This window comes from Nymphaea colorata, chromosome 12 (assembly GCF_008831285.2).
Source record: "Nymphaea colorata isolate Beijing-Zhang1983 chromosome 12, ASM883128v2, whole genome shotgun sequence".
In the NCBI taxonomy this organism is placed as follows: domain Eukaryota; kingdom Viridiplantae; phylum Streptophyta; class Magnoliopsida; order Nymphaeales; family Nymphaeaceae; genus Nymphaea; species Nymphaea colorata.
In genome coordinates, this window is record NC_045149.1 from 12,453,962 (window position 1) to 12,465,580 (window position 11,619).

Genomic DNA, 11,619 nt, shown 5'->3' on the forward strand with positions numbered 1-11,619 from the left:
TGCTCGTTTATAGTTGATTTGGTTGATGTTACGCTCTTGTTAGTGAAATAGTATTGCATCATCTTCGAATGCCAATGGGAAAGCATAATTACAAATGCCGATGCCTCAATAGGGCATTAGCTTCTTAGATTAGGTGTCTAATTAATTGATGATGCACGTACCATTGTATTTGGGAAGCTTCATGCTTAGTGACCCCAATTGTGTGATCCCGTTGTTGCTTGGGCTAGCAAGTGAGAGATGTAAAATGAAGTTTATAATATGATGGTGTGCCTGTGATCATAGGATTGAGGGTACACCATGTTTGACGTTAAGTGGGTGACTGATGTGCTGAATGGGAGACTTAGGGTTTAGATTAGTCTGTCTCGACCTTCTAAATAAGAAAAGTTTAAAGAAATGTCCTACATGCAGATTGAAGCTCATGGCATTTTCTAGAGTCGACAAACTTTTTCTTGATAATCCTAATTCCTACATAAATAGATTCCACGAATGCAGTGTGTGTGTTTGTAGAAACTTATTGTTTTAAGCTTTTGCAGGTGGACCAACTACATCAAGCAGATCTTGGGTGACAGGATCTAGCACTCGAGGTGATTTTGGTATTTGTGGAGGCACGTGAGAGGTATGATAAAATTCTAGGAAAATCTCTACCTGAGACCAAATGTGGATTGTATGTTGCTTTTCCCAAGTATGGGCTTTTAAGATCATTGGATCCTATGAATGTATTTTTGTTTGAATAATTTGTGATATGGCATGTCTCTTGACAAATGAATAAAATGTGTAAGGCACACTGACTGCTTTTAAATGATTACGTGAATGACATATGGATGTTATAATTATAATTGTTTATGACCACTTAGGCGAGGGATTGAGTCGAGTACCTTATCGACCCCCATTATGCATTAGTAAGCGTTATAATGTGATATTTGCTTAGGACAGTTACGAGCCAACCTCGGATCATGACTACTCTACAGGGTTCATCTAAGTTTTTGCATGGAGTGATTGTTACGTTTAATTGTTATGATTGTTATGAGATTTTTGTTTGCATTGTCACTGTGAAGTGAGATCATTGAATAGACTAAATAGGTAGAAGTATCCATAACGCCTGATTTAGTTACCGATTGAATGTGTGACCGTCTTATGAAAGCAGTTTGGGGTCTTGTTGCACCCTTGAAGTGAACCAACCTCATGTGCTAGCCAATCATAAGGTGAATGTGACTCTATAAAGATAAATTAAGAAAGATTAATTGATTTGAGATCAGTGGGTTATAGCAATATGTTTGGGATACATATATTCATCGCGACTAGTCTCACCTACTCAGAGCATAAAGCACAGGCGATGCAATGCCCCAAGATATCATTGTGTGTTGTGCTTGGAGCATTAAACAAAATATCCTTACACATTCTCTGGCGAATTGATTTACCGCTGCAATGTGTAAGGATATGTATTGTTTTGGACCACTGTCGGGGTTGTCTCCCAACTAAAAGTCGCATGTGGCGTGTATGTTTCAGTGTTTTTCACCCATAGGAGCTGACAATTAAATGCATTGTGAATGAAATGAATGTGAAGGAATCAAATATGATTAATAAGTGTATTGATTGTGACTATTGAGTAATTCCTACATATTATAGAATATGAATGGGATTACAATGACAGTTTATGAGAATGCACATATTCAGCATTATATTAAGTTGATTATGTTTCTTTTGTATGTTTGGTTTTCATATATGTGCCCTTACCTTAGATGTTAGAGTTTTATATGGTTTGTTATCATACTATGAAGGTTCAATCTTTGGTTGTTTCCCTTTTTCAGGTTTTGGCATACCCGGAGCAGTAGATTGATCAGATGGCTCAGCTCACATTCTACTGAAGAGATTTTGTGTATAGTTGTGTGAACGCATTGTGTTTTTGTTTCACTGATATCTTGCTTTTGCTTAAACATTAATGTTTTATTTTAAGGGCATTTTCATCATGAGAGTCTTTGATAATCACGTGAAAGTCATTTTTGTACAAACTATGTTGCATAACTGAATTATTCGCCCCATTGTTATTATAATATACGAAGCTCTATTTCAATTGTTGTGCCATCACACCTCAATGTACTATATTGAAAGAAACAAAAATTGAGTGTAAAAAGTCAGGTGTGACATTAGGTGTGTTTAGAATACATTAGTACAAACTCCACGATTGTGGATCCGCTCACTAAGGGTGTAATGCTCAAGGTCTTTCACGAACATGTTACTTGTACTAGTGTTTCATCACTAGACGATGTATTGGTTTAGTAGTAATTTACATTTATATTGCTATTATGTAATAAATACATATTAAGTTTTTTGCGGAATATAGTTTAAAGTTTTGGTTTCATTTTGTACTTATGTATTCTTGTCTCTACTATGGATTAAAGTATGGTGAGGATAGATATGTTATGATGATATTGCATATCATTCTTATTCTATACATCAATACCTGGCATGTGCTATTGAATGAGTTTAGCTACCCTAGATGTCGCAAAGGTCTTCTTGAAGCACCAGGTGTCACTCCAGGTGTCAATCTTGTGAATAAGGCAGCAATGCATGATGTGCATGTTGCCTATTCCACCACATTTTCAGCTTGTTCTATCATGTCTCTAGCATAAAAGACTAGTAGTTAGAAAAAGGAAGAGGCAACTCAACAAACCAATGGTTAAAAAGACAAGTTGAGGAAGAAAGGAAAGCACTAATATAGCAATAAAGAACACCAAAAGAAAGTGCTTGTTGTTGCATGGGATGGAAAACTGATTGTAACTATCATCAACAATTTTCAGCATGGTTGAATGTAAAGTACTTACAAGTATGGAAACACTTAACCATATGAGTATAGAGGATAGAGAGTAGTAAAATAAATTCCCTTTTCATGGTTGTAGGCAAGGACCAAACCACATTAATTGTGTTGTCCACTTTTTTCTCATCTCTAGTTTTTTTTTTTTTTTTTTGGATATGGTATTAGAGCCATTCTAGGCAGACAATAAGGTTTTTGGCATCATCTTCCTCTAAAGTGTTGCTTTCAACAACAATGTCTTTACATTCGACTTGTCAAGTGTACAACAAACTGGTACACATGGTTCTAATATCTTGCAATCTCCTAATAGCCTTCAACATGTCCATTAAACTCAACATAGTCAATTATATATTTTTTGGGAGTGTCAGTTCACTCCCACCTCATTACATATGATCTAACGGGATTATTTGATGGAAGCACTCATGCACCACCTAAACTCATACCAAATACCACTAGGCCTAATCCCAATTACATAGAGTAGCTTTGAAGAGACCAATTGTTGTTAAGTTAATTATTGTCGTACCTCACTTAGAGTGTTTAGGGCTAGATGGTTTTCAGTTTACACATGATTTGGAGGGTTATGATTTTTATAAGTACCGTATTTTTCTTTTATATGTTTAGATGTAGAACACATTATCTCTCTTGTGAAAATCATTTAATAATTACATCATGCCGTTGTAAATGACTTTCATGCTTATATTTATCATGGGAAGGCACATTCTAAGTGTATGTGTAATGCCTCAAGAAAACCTCAAATTAAATTATTAAATGACTGTGCAAAATGGAATTAAACATGATAATGGGGAGATTTGTCTATGCATTTAGCATATGGCTCAACTTATGTTGTGAGAACAATATAAGGGTTATCTATGTAATTGGTGCATGACATGATTGTGATAAGCAAATAATGTAATCTAGCAATGAGGATTCTGGAAGATTATAGATAGGCAAATAATGTAATCTAGCAATGAGGATTCTGGAAGATTATAGCTACAGGTTGCCCTACAAGCATAGTGAAAATACCGCAGTGGAAAGATGACAATGGCGTTTCGTTTTCGGTATGGAATGTTTTTTTGGTTCCTGCAGCCTCACGACTAAAGGAAGGAGTGAGGCTGACTTCATCCAATCCATAAACCAACTCACAAGATGGTGGTTGAATGGTCTCTTCGACCTGAAATTGATCTTCTTCTTCCTCTAACAAATCCTTTTTGGAAACAAATGACTTGAACAATTGGTCAAAAACCCCCCGATCCTCCATTGATTATCATTGATACAGCCGATTCTCGTCACCATTTGTTCTATTATCTCATCGAATAATGAACTGGTATTACAAAGAAGGAACGACCTTTTTGACGAATGGGAGATCCTATAAAATAAGCGTTTTGTAAACAAATGCGTGTCTTGTCTGAATTGATAATAGCAATTCCATTTCTAGAACCAACTAGATAGACTTTGAAATGGTGAGCAGCTACCCAACGGCCTAGATGTGCATTCGTATTCGGTAATTTTTGAATAACGATTTCATTCACTTTGTCTTGTCCAGCCCTACTCAAACTCCTCTTCCTATTGATCAGTCCCAGCATTAGGTTTTGAGACCGATGACCTGCTTCTCATTTTGGGGTTCTCATTCCATCACTTGCTCTTGACCTTCAAGTCTACTATGCTGAACTACGGGTTTGCTCCCCAACGTTCGACTTGCATGTGTTAAGCATATAGCTAGCGTTCATTCTGAGCCAGGATCAAACTCTTCTTTTGAGGTAGATTGGGCCTGCTAAAGGTAGAACCTGGTGAACCGGGCACTGATACACTTTCCTGCTCGTCTCGCGAGGTCAGGAGCAAGACAAGACTTGCACTCTCTATTGACCCTTTTGTCTCGTTTCTTTGTAGTGGATTCACAACTAGACTAACTTGTGTGAATCAAGATCCATAGTGATCTACTACCTATGACTTTCCATGTGGATAAGAACGAGTAGAATAGTGATAGTAGAGGTAGAGATATGTCAGTTCTGGTTCGAATGGAAGAATAGAGAGGATGGCAGATAAAATATGCAAGAAGAGAGGAAAAACAATGCGAAAAGACAAAGAGTTCAGACAGAGAGGGAGAGTAGTCTCATCTATCTCAACTCGAGTCAAGGTTTTCCTTTTGAGCTCGACCGAAGTAGGACAGTGTCAGCTCAGTGGTGAGAAAGAAAGAGGAATTCCAGCAGTGGGAAGACATCGAGGGGTTCCCAGGTGGGAAGCCCGAGCAAAACCAGTCACTCTTGGCTTGGTTGGTCATTCTTTCCTTCCCGTCGGTCGGTTAGTCTGGTCTCTTCTGTCCCAGAACGATAGGGAAGAGCTCCGAGGTCAAGGTCACTCCAGGGTTGGTCAGTCCTTCCTTCCCTCTGGTTAGTCTTTCCGTTCCTATCTCTTCATTGACTTTCCATGAATGAGAGAACATACACTTGTATAGTAAAGCAGCTCAGTCAGTGAGGGAGGAGAGGGTGTTGCACCGATTTTAGAGGAAATCCTAACACCACGTTGGGAAACTCTTGGAGCAGTTAGGATTGCGTCCAAAAGGGAAATCTTTACCTGGCGGATTTTGTGGAGATCATGTACCCAAAAGGTAGTCCACCTTGCCAAAACTGAAGGAGGAAACTGCTCACCTCAAACCACTACTCAAAACGCAACCAAGAATTTAGGAAGCTCGTGCCAAACTTGGAAGGTGCCCTCCCGATTGTAACCTACTACAATGAACTACAGGTTGATGAGGCTTAATACAAATCACATGTGATACATTCAATCACTCCTCACTCAACATACATGCATTCAAGCCACAAACCATCCTACTAAACCATGCCTAGGTCGTACCAAACCATGCCTGAATCACTTATGTGGTCTAGTAACTCAGAGTTGTGTCCTAAGCAAGCGTGCTTTGGAAGAACCCCCCGCTAGTTATAAGCCTAGTCGGCTGGTTTAGAATCAACAACACCATGCCTGTTTCTATAGGGTGGCACAAATTTTACCTCTCGGGGCCACGTCCGAGGTCTCCTCTAGCAAAGACCAAGGATGAATGCCGACAGCCTTAGCTGGTCCTTGGTATTCCACGTACCCTTCACCCGTTGGACTCCTCTGTAGGGCCTTGACCATGTTGACTTCCCTTGATTCGAGTTAGGAAAGAATGACTAAGGCAAGTGTTTCTCTAACCTTGGCGGTTAGGGTTGGGCAACACATTCCTTAGTTGGCATGATCCTCCTCCACGTATGTGGTAAGTTCTCTTTCCCAAATTCAGTTCAAGATCCCCACGTGATCTCCTCGAGTCAACCTGCCAGATTTGTTGCATGAGTTGGCTGATCCCTCTCTGAAAGGTGTAAGATGGTTCACCTTCCTTTTAGGGCTCCAATGATTTAGGCAAGATCCTCTACACATTGGCAGCCACCTGCTGATTCCTTCTCCTTCCCTTTCGAGATCCCTTCCAACATTTTTCCACCTTTCGTACTTTGTCGCCACCAATTTCCCTTCCGATTTGGGTGGTCTTGGCACCTTCCAAATTTATCAAGGGTGGTTGTAACTCCTCGCCTGGATGTGGCAACTTCCACCCCTCACATGATGCATCTTCCTAACTTGACGCAAGGGAGTTCGCCTCACCACGTGGCAGCACATTCCTCCTTCGTTGGAGATATTCTCGAAAGGGAGTAGGTTACCAAGTTGGTGCCAAGCTCTTTTGAATCTCTCGTTGATCTCTTCCCTTTTCAATTGTCCCAATCTCCTTCCTCCTTTGGATCACACGACCAGATCAACCCCCAAAATTATAGAAACATTTCGAATTAGGGGCAATTCTAGAAATGCACCCAAAACGACAACTTGGCTGCTCCGACTAGGTTCTACCTGAATACACCGGTGCACATCCGGAATCCGTCTGTCACTCATAACTCCACTAATACAGCTCTATTTCCGGTCAAACTTGGCCAGATTACTCATAACTAATGGGCGACCAAGATGATATAGGTCCCGCTTGAAACGCCCACCGTTCACCGGATTCCGCCCCTTGATCAGGCTGCCGCAGTTTCCAGCCACTTAGGTTTGGCTGAATAACAGTCGATCGTCGTCCTCTTTCTTCTCCCTGGTTGCCCTCGTTTCCTCACCAACAAATAAGCGAAATGACAATCAAATCGTGGGCGGGGATGACTGTATCAAACCCAAGATCGTTTAGACAAGAACTGGTGTTAGACCGCCACTGAAATGGTTGAATGCATAGGTACTTTTCCTACTAGCTCGATCGGGTTTGATCTTTCAACCCTTGTCGAAATGGCTTGAACTACACCACGTTTGGTCAGTTTTCACCGAGATTGTAAGGTGATTCGCACATTAGATCAACACGGCTGGCTATAACCAAGCCTACAACAGAAAATTTCGGGGAGATCGGATACTTAACTGCTAGTTGTAGACTTGCCGATGGTCATTGTGCCCCTTCAAGAACCATCACCAGAACCACGGGTGTCACTCCTCTCCGTTGCACCTTGCCGCTGTTGTCTTGGCCTCTAAACTCTTCAGTTGTCAAAGAGAATGCATTGTAGGTTGGGGAAGTCGTTATCGAACCCTTCGGTGGTAGGGCTCGGATGCTACCTCTCTGGAATCTCCGACAATCATACTCGCACAATATCGAGTTTTCGGTGTAATGCTTTCAAGACACTACGCCCTACGGCAAAGAGATCTCCTCACGAGAGAGGGGGAGAGAGAAACTTCAAATCTTCATTATCAAAAGCATGAGCATTACACATTTTTATAAGCTTAAATACCTCCTCCTAAGTGCATCGGTCCCCTATTGACTTGAACCGGGGTGCAAAACAAACAAGTAAAACGATACATATGCAAATGACTCGATACTTAAGTATTTACAAGAAATAACTTGGGCACTAGGCCTGCACTTGCTTAGGTGATGCCTATGCTCGTCCTTGTGTGCTGGAAATGGTCTGGGCTCACGCCCAACTCACCTAGGTTGGCCCTAAGCCGCTGCACCATAAGATCCTTGACGTCTTCATCCAAGAGCCCTTTGAAGTGTTGCTCGCCTTGATGTCTTGCCGAGTTCCTCCTCGGCTTCAGATCCAGCTCACCCTTAGTCTTCATTAGCTGCAACTCCTCTTGGTTCAACGGCCCGTCTCCCTTGTTAACCTCACTTAGATCAACAAAGCCTTTGTTATCCCGCGTGCTCCTAGCTTGCCGCGTGTGGTCAGCCTCAGCCGCATCGCTGGCTGTGTGTCCTCGGCCCTCGTTTGCCAAGCTCGACTATGTTGGCTGCATCTCAGCTATGTTGGCAGCATCCTTCGGCAATCTTCAGCACTTGGGTAGTAAGATCGCCTCACTTAACATTGAGCCAAGCACTTTATATTGCTCGGTTGACCACGGCCTACAGCCTTGGTCGTTGCCCTTGGCATGGCTCTCGACGGAGTCTGAGTTTGGCACGTCTCAAAAATCCACCTTCCTTGGATCGAGCTTGCCCTCAAGCACGTTCTTCGCAATCTTTGTGGGTAGATTGGACCATCCTTCTGCCACTCTTATTGCTCAACTCACCCACCCAACATTGTTGACTCGGGTGAGGTCCATAGTCTCTCGGCAACGACCCAAGCAACGAATCTTGTTGTCTAGGGAGCTCTTTGGGCCATGCCATTGTTTCAAAGGCTTTTCCACGGTCATACACCTGCCTTTTCCATAGCTTTGCTCTAGCTTTCGGTTACTCTCCTAACAATGGTAGGAGGTACGCGAGGAATCTTGCTCTTCCTTTCAATAAGACCATTTTCTTTTCATTAAAGTTTTCATAAATGGTCTTCATTAGTTGCAGCTGCATCCTGGTCTTTCTTTGGCTGATGGTGTGTCTTTGTCAGAGAAGCCTCTTTCTCTTTCTGAGATATATAGTTATGATTGTCTGGCCATTGGAGGAGCCTTGTTTTTCGTTAGTTCTATGAATGACTTTTTTTTCTCTTCCATGATGGAAGCAATGGTTTATGGCTTTGTGCAAATCTCTTTCTTTGTGTTGAATGTTGAATCTTTCACAAAGAGCCTTTTCAGTTGCATGGTTGAATGCCTCTTTCCACGAGGTTCTCTTCTGTGAAACCTTGTAGAAGAAATGGAACTTCTTCCCTTTAAGAAAGCCACCTTCCAGGAGCCATGAGTCATTACAACGAATCGCGCAGGTGGCAGGTCCCACATCTTTGATAACCTCAACGAATGGGATGGGGAACGGGCTTCACCCACCCTCTCAAAGATGAACGGATTTTGGTTCGAGGTGGAGTGTTGAAGGATTCTTAGCTTTGCTCGAACCCATTTGAGGAAACATCCAACCAATAGTCCAATTTGCAACATAGATAATTGGCCCCTTGTTGTAGGTTCGACCATGGGAACTACAATTTTGGGTCGCAAACTTCAATGAGCCGGCAATCAGCAATGAAGGACGGGAACTCCCAAACGTACTGCTACTTTAGGGGTCTTCCAGTTTGATCACTATCACTTTTGACCACGTTGGTGACAAATCATCCAAGACATAGAGATCGGATCCACAATCTTTCTACAGATAGTGACAGTATCAGCTCATATGGCCAAGTCTGATTCAGGCCAAGAAAATGAAGATCGTCTCTAGGAGAGATGGCTAAGTGGTTGATAGCTCCTCCCTCGAAGACTTGAGGCACAACTAGCCCACCCTAGTAGCTGCTCCAGGCTTGAGGGACTTGTATGTAGCCCTACGGCGAGGAATGAGCACTCTCCTCTGGTCATTTGCTCGATGGAAAGAGGGGGAGGGAGGGGGCTAGGACCAAGAAGCTAGAACCAAGAGTGAGAAAGAAGGCATTTTAGGTAAAGGGACTTTTGTCATTCGACTGGGGATGGAAACCCGCTTCTAATGTATTGACTTCTGTCGGGGGCATGATGAACCCTTCCCCTCGCTAGGAAATAATTCCCAAAGTCAAACCAAAAAGCACTCACAACTTTCAAGGAGGGGAACTTGCAACTTTGAATTGCATGACGTGGCGTAATTGAGTCAAGTGAAGCGAGTGAGACGCAATGAAAAGCGTCGGTGCATTCAAAGTTGTGAGTTTTGGGCTTTGCTAATATCAGAACGTGATATTGGGGGAAGGAAATACGGGAGTCTCTGGAGGGAAGAGGAAAGAGATAGTCAAAAAAGCATCATTGTTTGCTTGAAAGGTTAGATCTGATTACCCTCGCCTTGAAATTCCCTCGCCGATAGCCCTTCATCCGCCTTTTTTTTTCCTGGCATATCCGTTCTCAGTGGTTCTCTCCATGCCTTCCCTTTTTCTCCTATGATCACAAGGTGGGAGGGAGGCCTACTATGAAAGGGTTCTTTCGCTTCTTGTAATTGAGATGGAGTCATCAATAGGGCTCAGAATCTAAGCATAGTCAGTGGTACCCACGTTCTTCCGTGCTCGTAGGCGTACTCCCCTATTTGTCCTATGCATCTAGAAACAGGTCTCACAAATGTGAATTTCCCTATTGCATCCAGCCGCTTCATGTGAATAGGTTATACATAAGGGTTGGTTGGTTATATACTTTGATGCACATTTCTTCTTCGAACCTTTTGTTATGTATTGCCCCCTTGAACTATAGATCATATCCACTGGACGAACAACTCCATTCTGCACTGCTACTAAGTCGTCGGACTGATCCACCAAGGGAATCGTGGAATTTCTGCTTGTAGATTGCGTTGGGGGAAATCTACCTGAACATAGGCAGATTATCACTCCTTTCCTGCTGCTAAGGAAGAGCAAGGAAGACAATCAAATTCTTGTTTTTTCACCAGCGCCCCCTTTCGGGTATGTGGGTACTCAGAGTCCTCTCACTACCAACCAGCCAGTAGACAGCATCTAACTGGGTCTTGCCGGTATCAACAACGAGAAAAATCAACCAAACAGAAACAGCAACTCACTATGGCTCTTGGCCCAACAACGTCCTAGGCGTAGGAGAGATCAGAGCAACAGGGAATCGCCTAGACAACGCCCATCCTGAGCTGCAGTAAGTAGATCGAGAGGTTGTTCCACCCCTTGCCCCCAAAGATGGGTAATATGTTTTCATACAATTTTGCTCCAATCTGACCTATCCAGCGAGCGATCCCAGTCCGCGGCAGAGAACAAGACATCAAGCGAGCTTGTTCGCTTTATTTCCACCAAGCACGAAAGTGTCAGGATAATTGTAGGTCGGTGGCTACCTAAGGAAACTCTGCTTTGATCTGCCTCATGGCTAGGAGGCATCTACCTCATCCCGATCACAAGGAGAGGTTCACCATGCCTACTCACTCAGACAATGCTCTTCACACTTTTTTGTTCTGTTTCGAATGCCCCCTTCCCCTGAGTCATAGGCAGCGCCTCAGAAAGCACAGACGAGTCACATGCAGGGAAACTTGCACGTGTGGTTCTGGCCAGGGACCTCGGTATACTGTACTAATATGTGTAGGTCCCCATAATTCGAGTGATATTGTCATGGCGCAAAAGCAGATATGGTCTGTTATTCCCTTGTCAGAAAGCAGATATTGTCATGGCGCAAAAGCAGATATGGTTATGTTCTTCATTCCTTGTCTACCAAAAACTAATTGAGCTTTGTCTGATCTCCCAGAAGTGGAAGATGAATCAGTTGCCCGCTATAATGTAGAATATGCCCGAGATGCGATCCTTTATAGTTCATTGTTGGCAGAAGCCAATGTCCTGGGGTCACGGGGACTAATTGTGACTGAAATAAGGGGTGGGTCTTTACCATCTAAACTCCTTGGAGGTTGAGGAGAATGCACCGTAAGGTTGCTTCTTAGGATTTGCGTAGGTTGGTAGTCA

At 42.8% G+C, this 11,619-nt stretch overlaps 1 protein-coding gene across 1 annotated transcript; it reads left to right on the forward strand.

Moving 5' to 3' along the window:
• The first annotated feature begins 10,352 nt into the window (after window positions 1–10,352).
• LOC116265260 (uncharacterized) lies at window positions 10,353–11,146 on the forward strand. The gene is given in 5 exon segments (XM_031645814.1): window positions 10,353–10,488; window positions 10,599–10,651; window positions 10,653–10,679; window positions 10,759–10,779; window positions 10,781–11,146. Coding segments are annotated over 5 exon segments (603 nt in total).
• The last annotated feature ends 473 nt before the right edge of the window (window positions 11,147–11,619 follow it).